Consider the following 14,217-nt stretch of genomic DNA (forward strand, 5'->3'; position numbering starts at 1 on the left):
AAGTTTCATGCCAAAGAATCCATTATGTGATTGTTCTTACAACTGTAGACAAAATCCAGAAACAAGGAAGATTGATGGAGATGGGATAATATATTGGAGATATGAGGTGGATACCAATGTCTGATAATCCCAGCTGTTGCAAATTCAGAAGAAAGGGTTTATTCAGTAAGAATGACTATTCCACAAGTACATGCTGTAACACTTCTAGACTAATTTTTTTTTTTGCTAGGATGGGAAGGACCAACCAGGCCTTTCCTTCTCCACAGACTTCTGTTTCCAGCTGGCAAAATACTGTGTATCCCTGCTGCTGGAAAAAGGAACAACTGACGCCAGTGACTAAGTAAGGCCCTTATAAAACAGGGAAAATATCAACAAGGTTAGTGCTTTGTCTTCATCAAGTAACAACAGAGGAACTTACCCAAGTATCAAGATCAGCAGAGAAGACTGGATAGAAATCAAGAGATGAAATTTGACTCAGACTTCCCATAAATTTGAAAGGAAAGTCCTCCTGTATTTGGGCTAAATCAGGGGAAAAAAAACCCTTCAATCTGGAGGAATTATCTGCCAGATCTACCCTTTACTTTGGAACACCAACTTTCAGTTGCTCAGTATATTCGTTTCACTCACTAACCATATGTCGAGCTTGCTGAATTAGTACAACCAAATAAAAATCCAGCATAGGTGTAGTAGAACTAGGTGAATGCCAGTGGCCTGATAATATAGGACAATTTTTGTTGTGGCATAGGACTTTTGATGTCCTGTTATAATTAAAGCGAGAACTGTCCTCTAGATACAATGACTCATCTGAGGAAAAAAAAAATTCTGCTGAAAACCTGAGTGAAAACACAAAACTGAGGCAATAATTACGGAGGAACCAGTTATGAAACAGTCAACAGAATCTGATTTTAAAAAATCACCAGCACTCTAAAACTGCCATCGGCTTGGTGGTCTCAGGTGAATCTTACGCAAATTTCCTCTTTTTATTTAAAAAAAAAAAACAAACTTGTAAGAAGCCTGTGATGAATCTTCACAAGATAAGCTACGTTTACCTATACTTCTGCTCCAATAAAGGATCTTTGAAAAAACACTTCTGTTCGAGTCAAACAATTCCTGTAGAGAAAGCATTTCCAAACGCAGAAACTGACAGCCATGCATTCTGAAACACTTGAGTAATTTTCTAGAGTTCTTACCACCAAATCTGTCCCATTTGTTAAGCACAGATTCATCACAAAGAATAAGATTGGAGGGACAAGAGTGTGAAAATTCTCTTGCTCCACAGTATAAGACTTCACACCAATTAAGGTCTTAAAGAGTTAACATGCTGCTGTTCTTTCACAATATGCACCTGGAAGGAACATTTTTTAATGGCAAAACATAATTTCAACATTATTCCAAATGAACAGAAAACAAACTGCAAATGAAGGACAACAACATGAGTCACTGAAACGAGTTCTATATAGCATTCTTTCAGAATGGACATTTAGTTTCAAATTTGTGCCAAGAATACTCGGAAGGTGAAGTAGGTCTGATTTATATCAGGAGAAATGTGCACTCGTACTTGCCTCAAAAATCAAAAGGATTCTGCTGTCCCGGAGATAACGTTCATAGGGGTAATCTTTCATATAACCAAGGCCTCCAAGAACTTGTAAAGCTTCACTTACACAAGTCCAAGCACCTTCAGAACTAAACACCTGTCAAAAGCACAGTCACTTTATTTACTGCTACAGTGGATGTCAACATTAAGCAGAAGGTTTGTCACTTTGTTCTTATATCCTATGTCAAAGAGAAGGATAACACTAAGAACGAATTAGGATAAATTGTTCATATAAAAATCTTTCAAAATACATTTCAGTCCCTTTCATCCTAAGAATTTTAAAATTGTCTATGATTGAGCTGGTTATGGTACATAGAAAGTGCACTGGTTGATAAAAATTAGTGTTTAAACCCCAATTCCACACCACAAAAGCAACATGCTAATTCTCTATTAGAATAGAGGAACAGAAGCCAACTGAATAACTTCCAGCATGTTTTAGAGATTTATTCTACGCTAGAGGACTGGAGTTGCCTCAAGAAAATGGCTATTTGTATTAACACGGTAGAAAGATAGACATTTCTACAGCACCTTCCATCCAAAAATCTCAAAATGCAACAGTAGATTATTGCCCAAAACCATCAATTGAATCTCTTTCAGCCTTTTAAAAAGAAGACTGACTTTGTGACATGCTTCTCCTTTCTCACAGGACACATGAAAACTCCTCTGCAAGCTCCATGGGGATTCAGATTAATGAACTGGAAAAGAATGAAGCAGGCCACTTAAGTTTAAATCAGTGTTTCTCAACTTTTTTTTTTTTTTTATAAAGTACCCCCTTTTCAAAACAAAAATATTAGTACCCCCAGACTTCTCTCACATACCCCTAAGGGTACATGTATCACCAGTTGAGAAATAATGGTCGTAAGGTAATTTGAGGTCTTGAAACAAGTGCCATTCAACCTTTCCAGATTTCTGAATGCTTTTCAGGAGTCAGATTTGTATGGCGTACCACCAAGCTATAGCTCATTTTAAAATTACTTACTCACAAAAACATGCAAAAATATCAGAGAAGACTACGAATGAAACCTTACTGACTTTCTACCATCTTATTATCAAATAAATGAATTGGAACAGAAATACTGTACTTACCTTTCAGCAAAATGCATATGAAGCAGTAGAAACAAATCATTGTCTGAATGAACTTTTAGATCCACCGTGTCCAATACTCCCCATACACCGTGGTGTGGTGAAATGCAGCCCAGAAGAACTGTACACATGGGGCGCCCCTCCTGCCGCTCCGCCCACATGGCGGGACAAGCATGTGGCAGCAGAGGTGGCTCCAAGCCACCAGAATCCTGTGGCCCCGCGTGGCAGTGTTACTCCAGCTGTGCAGCAGTGGCTCCAGTAAGTAATCTCGGGGGGGCAACCTGGCTCAGGGGCAGGGGGCATGGGGCAATCCTTTCAATTTCTTTTGGACACAACTGTTTTAGACTGCACTGACATTACTAGTGTTTTTATATAGCCTGTTGTAAACCTAGGCAAATATCTAGATAAGTCGCTAACTCCTGGAAGACCTCGGTGTACCCTCAAGAGTTGAGAAACACTGGTTTAAAATCTTCCCAAATTCACACTGACGGGAAGCAAATTACTGAGCACATCACAACATGGGCTGACCCTCCAGGCAGTGGAAAGCCTTCAGTTCTCAGCGGTTTGCAACATTATAAAATCTAATTTATGAACTGCTGTATAAATATCAACAGTAAAGTCCTGAGTTGTATCCTTTCACATATGGACAGCCAGTACAGAGGGCAGGCCTGATTCCCTCCCTCAACCTCTACCTTAAGGAGCAACCATATTCTGCAAATTTTCCAGCTTTTAAGTCAATTTCAAGGAAAGTTAGGACATTGGTTTCTTACCAGTCACATTTTAACCTGATGGTGAAAATAACAGTTACCTGTTCTGTAGTTGGTGTTCTTCGAGATGTGTTGCTCATGTCCATTCCAAACTGGGTGTGTGCTGGCACATGCCCAGTTGCTGGAAAGTTTTCTGCCCTAGCTGGTAGCCATTGGGTTGCAGCAGTACCCCCTGGAGCGGCACTGATATGGCCACCAATATACGTGCTGTCCGACCCGCCCTTGCCAGCTACTCCAACAGTGGGGAAGGTGGGTGGGTTTTGGAATGGACATGAGCAACACATCTTGAAGAACACCAGTTACAGAACAGGTCTTTTCTTCTTCAAGTGATTGTTCATGTGCATTCCAAACTGGGCGAATACGAGCTAATGCCTAGGAGGTGGGGTCGGAGCCCCAGAAGGAGTGTAAGACAGCCCTGACCACCTCAGTGTCTCCCCTAGTGTGCTGTGTCAGTGCGTAATGGGCCATAAATATATGAATTGAGGACTAGGTGGCCACCCTGCAGACGTCCTGGATAGGAACATGGGCTAAATATGCCATGGAAGATGCATGCACTCTGGTAGAGCGAGCCCTGATTGGGGGAACCCCCACTACCTTGTAACAGTCTTTAACGCAGGTCACTATCCAGGAGGAGATATGCTGGGAGGAGTGGGAGGCCCTTCATTGTCTGCCACTGTCACAGACAGCTGCTGTGACTTCCTAAAAGGTTTGGTCCTGTCCATGTAGAAGCCTAAAGTCCTTCGAACATCTAAGGTATGTAAACTCTGTTCCCTAGGAGAGACATGAGGTTTTGGATAGCATATTGGCAGAGAAATAACCTGGTTGAGATGGAAAGAGGAGATTACCTTTGGTAAGAACCCTGGATGGGGTCTCAGTCTGACCTTGTCCTTGTAGAACACCACATAGAGTGGAAGTCCTGTGGCACATTACAGACTAACAGGAAGGCCCTGGCATGCACCACATCCAGGAGGGCTCCCACAAACTCCATTTACTGAGTGGGAATCAAAAATGACTTTGCCTTGCTGACCAGGAGGCTGAGACAGACAAATGTTTGGTGGATCAGCTGCATGTGGAGGAAAACTTGATTCTTCGAGGGCTCCCTGACCAACCAATCATCCAGGTAAGGTAACAGTTGTACACTGTGCACGCATAAGGCGGCTCCCGCCACCACCACCATGCATTTCGTAAAGACCCTTGGGGCAGAGAACAGACCAAATGGAAGAACTGTGAACTGATAAGAATGCCCAGTCCGCCACAAACCAAAGAAACATCCTGTGGGACAGGTAGATTGTTATGTGGAAATATGCATCTTGTAAGTTGAGAGTGGCAAACCAATCCCCCTATTCCAGCATTGGAATGAGGAGACTTAAGGATATCACAGAATCATAGGGCTAGAAGAGACCTCAGGTGGTCATCTAGTCCAGCCTCCTGCTTCAAGCAGGATCAAACCCCACTAAGTCATCCCAGCCAGGACCTTGTCAAGCCAGGACTTAAAAACCTCGAGGGATGGAGAATCCACCACCTCTCTAGGCAACACATTCCAATGCTTCATAACCCTCCTGATGAAGTAGTTTTTCCTAATATCTAACCTACACCTCTCCCTCTTCAACTTCAGACCATTACTCCTTGTTCTGTCATCTGACACCACTGAGAACAGTTTCTCACCTTCCTCTTTAGAGCTTCCCTTCAGGAAGTTGAAGGCTGCTATTAAATCACCCCTAAGTCTTCTATTCTGTAAACTAAACAAGCCCAAATCCCTCAGCCTGTCCTCAAAGGTCTTGTGCTCCAGCCCTTTAATCATTTTTGTTGCCCTCCGCTGAACCTGCTCCAGTACATCCACATCGTTTTTGTACTGGGGGCCCTAAAACTGGACACAATACTCAAAATGTAGCCTCACCAGTGCTGAATAGAGGGGAATAACTACTTCTCTAGATCTGCTCGAAATGCTCCTCTTAATGCACCCTAGTATGCCGTTAGCCTTCTTGGCTACAAGGGCACACTGTTTATTCATATCCAGCCTTTCACCCACCATAACCCCTAGGTCCCTTTCCATCATACTGCTGCTGAGCCAGTCAGTTCCCAGCCTGTAACCATGCTTGGGATTCTTCCACTGCAGGTGCACTCCACACTTCTTGTTGAACTGCATCAGATTTGTTTTGGCCCAATCCTCCAATTTATCCAGGTCACTCTGGATTCTGTATCTACCTCTCCTCCTAGTTTTGTGTCATCTGCAAACCTGCTGAGGGTGCAATCCAGTCCCTTATCCAGGTCCTTAATAAAGATGTTGAACAACATCAGCCCCAGAACCGAGCCTTGCAGCACTCCACTTGAAACTGACCGTCATCCAGATATTGAGCCACTAACCACTACCCATTGGTATCATACAAAACCTTCTCTCCTTTACAATCTTGTTCAGGTCTTATACGTCTAGTATGGGCCTTTGATCCCCTTTTGACTTTGGAATTAGGAAATATTAGGAACAGAACCCCTGCCCTTGAAACTGATATGGGACCTCCTCTATAGTCCCTCACTGAAGGAGGGATTGTATCTCATGTATCTGACAAAGCAGGTCTTTGCCCACGAAAACTTATGCTCCAAAATATCTGTTAGTCTATAAGGTGCCACAGAACTTGTTGTTTTTGAAGATACAGACTAACTTGGCTACCCTTTGGATACCTGCCTGAGCATACTCTCGCAAGATGGGTCTCTGAAGGAGGACAGGGAAGGGGGCGCGAAGGGGGTATGAAGAAAACTGGATGGCATATCCCCTTTCTACTGTTCTTAGGACCCACCGGTCCAAAGTTACGTGGCACCAAGCAGGGTAGAAAAGAGACAGGTGGAAGGAAAACACAGGCCGAGCTGGAACTCCAGTGGAAATTGATGTGCCACTCCTGACTGCACCATAAAAATGCTCATTTTGGCCCCAATGAGGGTTTTTGATGACCTTGGCCTTGAGTCTGGTGGCTACGGCACCCTCTGCACAGACGATTCCTCCTCCTACTAGTAGCCCTCTGCTGTTGGGCGAACTGTCTATTAGGAGGTTGAGGGGTAAAGTGCCTGTGCTGGGTCGATGGAGTTTGAAGACCCAGCGAGAGTACAGTGGCCCTCAAGTCCTTCAGGCTGTGAAGCCTTTCATCAGTGTTTTCTGGAAATAAAGAAGGGCCTTTGACGGGAAGGTCCTGTATGGTCTGTTGGACCTCATATGGGAGGCCAGACACTTGCAGCCATGCCCCCCTATGCATAGCCACTCCTGAGACTGTGTCCTGTGCCGTCTGCAATGCTGCCCAGGATAGAAGTTTATTTTCCTCCACCACTACCATAAATTCTGGCTTGGCCTCAGGAAGAAACAGCTCTGAAAAGCAAGAGAGGGAACTGACAGTATTGTATGCATATCTACTAACCCAGGCCTGCTGGTTAGTAATCCACAATTGTGAGACTTCTGTCGAATAAACCTTCCTGCCATAAAGGTCCGGGTGTTTGGGTTCTCTGTTCTTTTGGGGAGGGTTCTCTGTTCTTTGGGGAGGGTCCCTTATGGTTCACTGCGTCCACCTCCAGGGAGTAGGTGGAAGGGTGAGTATAAAGGTGTTCATTGCCCTGGGAGGGAACAAAATAACATCATTCTATCCTCCGTGCAGTGGACAAGGCAGAAGCCAGAGTTTGCCAAACCATTTTTGCCATACTGCCAATTGTTTTAATGATGGGCAGGACCACCCTTGTAGGGCTTAAGGAGGATAGGATGCCCGTTACAGGGTCCGCCTCATCCCAAACCTCCTCTGCCTTGATAGCCAGGCCTTGGGCCACCCAGCATAACTGTTGAAAAGCCCTGTCATCTTTCAGGACCATGGACGCTGAGGGCCTCACCACTGCTCGTGTGGGAAAGAGGAGGTGGAAATAACACATTAATTTGCAAGAGTGAAACTGGCAGGCCCACCTGAGGTCCTGGTACTGCCTGTGGCACGAGGCATGGTGCCTGGCACCAATGGTAACACACTTGGCACTGGGGTGGACTGCATCAAGGACACAACTTGATGGGATGACACCTGGCTCAGCACCTGGCCCAACAGTGGCGGCAATGATGGTGACAGAGGCCTTGGCGCCGATGTAGAAGGCACCTGCAGCTGAGATGGTGCGAATGCCGGTGCGATTACATTCAAAATACCAGTGCTGCGGGTGCCAAGGGAGAAGCTTCTGACATGCCAGTGGGATCCTGTGGCCGTTCTGGTGGGGGTGTGCCCAGCTATGCTGATGGCACTGAGCGCAGCACTTGGGGGATACCAAGCACCTGAGACGGGAGTTCTACAGCCTGCCCCATGTTTCATGGAAAGCCCAAGGGGTACAAAAGGGCCACTGCAGTGCTCCCTGTACAGCTGTTGGCCACCTGTCATCCGCAGAGTGTCGGCTTCGGCGCCTGAGACGACTGTGGTACGATGTCCTTGTGCTCTCACTGCACTACGCTGGAGTAATAGGAGTCTGATTCCAATGCTGATTCTGACACAAAAGACCCAGGTGGGGCCAGAGGTCCCGGTGCCTGCACTGACCCCTGGTGGACCTGTACCTGTGCTGATGCCACCAAATAAGACACGTTAAAGGGAGCTGTCATCCGTGCTCTGGGCTGCTGAAACTGTTCCGGCACCAGGGAAGAGGATGCTGGTGCCAACAGAATAGGCACCTGTGTGGCACTTTGTGTTGGCGCCGGCACTTTGAGCAGCACCTCACACGCAGGCACACTTTCTTTCAGTGGTCATGGTACCAGCACTGTGATCTGTAATAAGCAGTGCCCCACACTAAGAGCCTCTGGCATCTAGGGCAGTCTAGGTGAGGGTGTGCTCCTTCCTTATGTCAGCGTTGACACTTGTACTTGGTGCTCTAATCCCTGGAGCGGCTGAACAGATGCCTTGGGGATATCCTGAGTTTTGCCCCAGTGGGGACTGGCCCCTATCATGCCTCCTTTTCTTTCACGGCACCGGGGACTGGCTCCTATGGCACCTTGAAGCACGAGGTACCTGCACCTGTTCATAGCACTGAGAGCCCTCAGACGGCGTTGACCCCGACAACAGCATTGGAGTGCTATGCACAGATGAGGCTCCACTGTGAGCTCCCACTGGAGATGCATCGGGCTGCAGGGCCACTTCCATGAGCAGGACTTGCAGACACTGCACTCTATCTTTCAGAGTCCTGGATTTCAAAGTTTTACAGATGGGGCAGTGGTCTCCGAGATGCCCCTCACCCAGACAGCTCAGGCAAGTCTGGTGCAGATCACTTTTGGGCATCCGCTTACCACATTCAGAGCAGTTTTAAAACCTGGAGAGCCAGGCATTCCCAGCACAGAGAGGGGTAGAAACTCCCGCCTTGCCTCTGCTCACTCAACAACTGAATGTTAACTATCAACAGCTAAGAACTATTTACAACTAATTACAAACTATTTACACCATAAACAAGGCTACCAGCCAACGACTAGAGAGAGATGGGGAGAGAGAGAAAGAGCTCCAGCAACCAACAGTACAGCAAGAAGGAACCGAGCAGGGGGCAGGTCGGACAGTGCATATATTGGTCACCATATTAGTAACACTCCAGCGGGCGCAACTCCAAACCTCTGGCCATTGGCGAGGGCAAAAAGCTTTCTGACAACTGGGCATGAACCAGTGCACACCCAGTTTGGAAAGCACATGAGCAATAATCTCAACACCGTTCTCACTGACCACCGTCACAATGTGGGCTTCTCACAATCACAGTCCACAGTCACCTCCAAATTCCACACCTGCTGTTTGTTTGCATCCTTACTTGCTAACAGAGCATGCTCAACCAGAACCCTCAGAACAGTTGCTTTGGCACACCAGCAACATTTCAATCTTCTGTTGCTCAGCCTGAGAGTGGAAGAACAGCACTAATCAACCACATTTGAGAGACACCAAGGAAATTTTTTTATGTAGCTATGCCAAAATGCAGCTGGCTCCTGGAAACTCTGGGACTATTAAAACTAATTATATTAGCCGCATGAGAGTGTTTTGTATGAAGACAACAGCTTAAGTCAGGCCCTGGCGGGCCACCAAAATGGAGTGATTGAGAAAGTGAAAGCAAACCATGCTCTTTATTTTCTTCAGGTTCTCCCACCATTGTGGTGTCCAAACATCTTGAATAAGAAAGGTATTGGAAATAGAGATTTTAGTTAAATATATGTGCCTTGCCTTTTTCCATAAATGAATTACCTTAACCATAGCTGCTTCCACTGAACAATCAGGTACTCCTGGCCTGTCCATCATTCCTGCTGTGAGATAAGCCATGCTCTCCATTACATACGCTTGCTGAGCCATAAGGGTAAACTTCTCCTGCCAAATAGCAAACAAACATTCACCATCCATACATTTAGACAACTTTATAATCAGGTCAGCAGTCAGAACACTTAGTTATTCACCATAGCTATGTCTGCACTAGATATCTCTTTCAAAAGGGATCATCCCCACACAACATTTTTTTTTTTTGAAAGACTGGTCAGCTCTTTCGAAGACAGCGTCTACACAGGTACATGCACTTTTGGAAGAACTGTGCAAGAAAGGGCATGGATGGGGTCACATGGCTGACAACCCCTTCTAGGTCTCACAGCCAGCCACTCCCTTAATGGGGCCCTCCCAAATTCCAAAGCCCTGCAGTCGCTCTGGCACACAGAGGTTTCACAAGCCTCTGCATGGTCCTAACAGTTCTTTGTGGCCTGTCCCTAACGGATGCTCAGCGGCAGTTCCTTCTGTTGGAGTTGGGCATCCTCCATGCCTTGGTTGGCCACCTCCATGCTTGTCACTGCCATTCTCCAACTGCTTCTGTGGTCGACCCCCAATGCCTGGGGTCTGGACCTGCTTGACCCAGGATGGTGCTGGCATCCCCCGCAAGTGCTCCGGCAACTCTGGAGCCCCCAAAGCAGCAGCAACTGGTGGGACCAGATGATGCTGGGGGACTGGGATGATGCTTGCTGGCTGCAGAATTTTTGAATGACCAAGCAGACTTTTCAGGAGCTCCAACACTGGCTCTCCCCTGCCTTGGCTCAGGAGGACACCCGCATGAGGCCCGCCCTCCCCCCTGAAAAATAGGCAGCAATCACCATCCCAAAGCTGGCCACATCAGACAGCTACCAGTCCATATGTCACCAGCTTGGACTGGGCAAGGCCACTGTTGGGGCTGTCATCATGGAGGTCAACCATGCTCTGCTCATGCAGTAGCCACCTGGAGGGTGGTGTCTTAACCAAAGAATGGGTGAACCTTGGCAGAAGGGGATGGGGTGCAATGGGTATGTGGGCGGGGTATGGTGAATGCCCCCTGAAGCTCTCATCACATCACGCACCTTTCCTCTCATGCAAGTCATGTGTGCCACCAATGCAATGCTGCTGCACAGGACCATCCACGTGGGGGATGTGGATGCAGCCATCGTGGGATTCATAGCGCTCGGCCTTCCAAAATGCTTTGGTGCCTTGGACAGGATGCATATCCCCACCCGTGCCCCAGAACACAACACAGGAATGTACATCAACAGAAAAGCTACCAGTTGGCAGTGCTACAGGCATTGGTGGACAGCAAGGGGACACTTCATGGATATTTATGTGGGCTAGGCAGGACGAACACATGACGCCCATGTGTTCCATAATTCCAGACTCTACCACGGCATTGACACCGGGACATTTGTCCCACGTAAGGAGATGAGGGAAGGGGATGTGAGCATGCCCCTCTGCATGCTGGCAGATGCCACCTATCCCCTGCTGCCGTGGCTGATGAGGCCCTACATCAGCCACACTAACCCCTTCCAGGTGGCATTTAACCCTCACCTCAACTGGGCCCAGGTGGTGGAGTGGACCTTTGGATGCCTGAAGGGCCAATAGCAATACCTCTTAATGTGCCTGGAGATGGGGCTATGGAACGTCCCCCAGGTGGTGGGTGCCTGTTGTGTTCTTCACAACATTGTGGAGGGCAAGGACGAGGTGCTCCCCCAGGGTGGGTGGCAAAGTATGGTCCTGGCCTTGAACAGCTGGTCCTCATCCCAAGCCAACAGGCTCAATGTGAGGGTGCTCGCATTCGGGCTGCTCTTTGGGAGGTATGTGTCCCTCACCTACGGTCAACCCACAGAGGCAACACACTCCAACCCCCCACAAGGACCACACTACACACCCACATCTATCCCCCCACCATTCCCCTAACAACAGGGGACAATGCATTGTTTGAAAAATAATGATCTATGTTGCAATAAAAACTGTTTGATTTATAAATGTACAATTTTTTTTTATAAAATGGAGGAGTAACTATATACAATAGTAACAGAGATAGCCGTGCTAGTCTATATACTATCAAAACAAAAAAGCAGTCAAGTAGCTTTTTTGTTTTAACTATATACAAGGTTGCCCTGAGTAGGTGGGATTGGTGGAAAGGTGGGAACAGGAAATAAAGCCATACAGGACAGTGGGGAACCAAAACTTGGAGGGGGGCAACATCTATGGTAGTGTTGAGGCGGAAACATCAACTGTGACAGCGGTGAATTCAGGACCTTCACAGGATGGTGGGGTGGGGTGAACTTAACCAGGAAAGGGGAGTAGGGGAATATGATGGGTGGGTAACAGGGACCTTAACCTGGGGTGGGGAGGGGCATGCTACTCCAGCACCAGGGTGCATGGCTGTGAGCCACGTCAGCCCCGTGTAACCCTCCCACCTCTGCTATGGGGCCACAGTGGGGCTCTGGAGGGGCAGGATTAACAGGGAGGTAGGGCCTGAGAGGGGGTCTGGCAGCATCAGGCTGCGCAGAGGGATTGTCAGTGGGACGGGGAAGAAGAGGGTGCCTGCTCTGGTGGATGAGCAGTGTGGGGTCCTGGGGGGAGGGGCAGGATTTATCTGAGGAGCCCAGTGTTCTCCCTCAGGACCTCAGTGACATCCCTGAGGTGCCCCACCAGCTCTGCCCAGGCCTCCCTCTGCCAGGTGTACTGGCCATGGTCCAGTTGGAGATGCTGCTTGGCAACATCCACAAGCTGTCAGGGTGCCTCTGTGGCATCTGCTTCTCTCCTCACCCTCCAGCCACGAGCTCCTCTTCTGGGGGCGAGGAGTCATTCCCCCTCCCCCTCTTCTCGACTGTGGAGCAACACAGTGCCAGAGGTCTCCAGGCCCTCCTCCAGCACATCTACAAGGATGGATAGGAAGACAGTCCATGGTTCGTGGCTGGAGGGCCTCTCACCCTCACTGCAAGCACCAGCCACACCAGCAACAGGCATCATAGGTGTATGAAATGTTCCATAGGGGTTCCCAGACATTCTTTCATGGTCCAGCAACACACCCAACTCCCTGCGCGTGCGGCTTGTGGTGCTGTCCCAGGGGGACCTGTTCTGTGTTCAGCATAGGGATAAAGGCTGTGTGGGTGTCCGGCTGGTGGCTGGTGTACCACTACCCAATGCACTTGGGTGTGCGCCCCATTGGGTACTTACCAGAGGGACCCTCCACAAGTTCCGCTGATGTACAGCTGGCCATTGCCCTGCTGGAGGATCATGATAGCACGCCTGTAACAAGGTCGCTCTCATCACTGGAGACCTCGGTGGCTGGTTCTGTCCCTGTCTCCATTGGGCGGCTGTGTGCCCCGGACTCCTCCTCTTCACTGGGGTGCGGCTTTTCTGGTGCCATATCCAGGAGGGCTTCTGGGGGAGGAGGGGAAGCTTTCCCTGGGCCCCAGGAGGCAGTGTAGCTCCTGATAATATGGACAGGTCGGGGGACCTGCATCCGATCATCCGGCAGCATCCCTGGAGTTGGCATACCCCTGCTGTAGTTCTTTAACTTGGCTTTGCAGCTGGTCAAGGGTGCGAGCAGCATGTCCTCTGGTGGCCAGCTATTTTGACAGGAGGGCAAATGCAACTGCATTTCGGTGCTTGCTCCTCATTTCTTTCAGTACCTCCTCCTCCTTCCACAGCCCGAGCAGATCACATAGCTCAAGCTCCATCCATGAGGTCGCCCTTTTCTGCAGAAGTTGGATGGAGTCCTGGGAGACTTCTGATGGGTCGGAGGAGCAGGGCCTTGAGTTGTTCCTGAGGCTGACTGCTGGTCATGGTTTTTTTTCTTAATCTGCAGAGCGCCTCCGGCTGCTGGTTGCTGCTCATTCTCAAGCTGCTTCTAGCATGCACTCTGCTTCCTGCAAAGGGCGTTCTGGGAGTGTGGTGCTTTAAGCACAGCAGGATGTAAACATCAGAGACACCCACAGCAGCAGGAAAGGGTGTCTCCACAGCCCTCCATGGCTGCTGCCATGGAGGACTCCTCTTCCAAAAGAGCAGAATGTGTAACGTCCACACACATTCCCTTTTGAAAAAGTATTTCGAAAGGGGGCCTTCTTCCTATTTCAGGAACAGAGGACAGATACCAAAGTTTGGCCTGTGTTCTTTTGATTTAATTTCGAAAGAGCACACTATGCGTGTGGACGATCCACACACTTTTTTGAAAGAGTGCCAATTACTTTTCAGTGCTAGTGTAGACATAGCTCATGTGAAGCTTTTATCTGTATTAAATCATTAAGTATTAAACGCTATTTAGCATACTTAATTCTATTATTATCAAAAACAAAATCCTTCTCCCACCCCTTAGTCAATAAACAGGACCATGAAAACAAGCTGAGAATCTTCTCAAATTGGTTTTCCATTCCCTGATTACCTGAATTAGTCCAAAATCACTCAGTTTCTTATTGAACTGTTTTCTTGTACAAGCATACTCTGCTGTCATTTCTTTAAAAAAAAAAAAAAAAGACATATCAGATCAATGAGTGGAATCTTT

The 14,217-nt window shown here is 48.0% G+C and overlaps 1 protein-coding gene across 1 annotated transcript in view; it reads right to left on the minus strand.

The window, feature by feature from the left end:
* Positions 1–14,217, minus strand: part of ACAD9 (acyl-CoA dehydrogenase family member 9) — a 99,601-nt gene that overhangs the window by 26,965 nt on the left and 58,419 nt on the right. Inside the window, exons 10-12 of the mRNA XM_075006235.1 lie at positions 14,098–14,168; positions 9,651–9,770; positions 1,563–1,691 (exon numbers count right to left, since the gene is read on the minus strand). Coding sequence (XP_074862336.1) covers positions 1,563–1,691; positions 9,651–9,770; positions 14,098–14,168 — 320 coding nt within the window. The remainder of the gene's footprint in view (positions 1–1,562; positions 1,692–9,650; positions 9,771–14,097; positions 14,169–14,217) is intronic.

The sequence above is a fragment of the Carettochelys insculpta genome, chromosome 11 (genome assembly GCF_033958435.1).
Source record: "Carettochelys insculpta isolate YL-2023 chromosome 11, ASM3395843v1, whole genome shotgun sequence".
Lineage (NCBI taxonomy): Eukaryota > Metazoa > Chordata > Testudines > Carettochelyidae > Carettochelys > Carettochelys insculpta.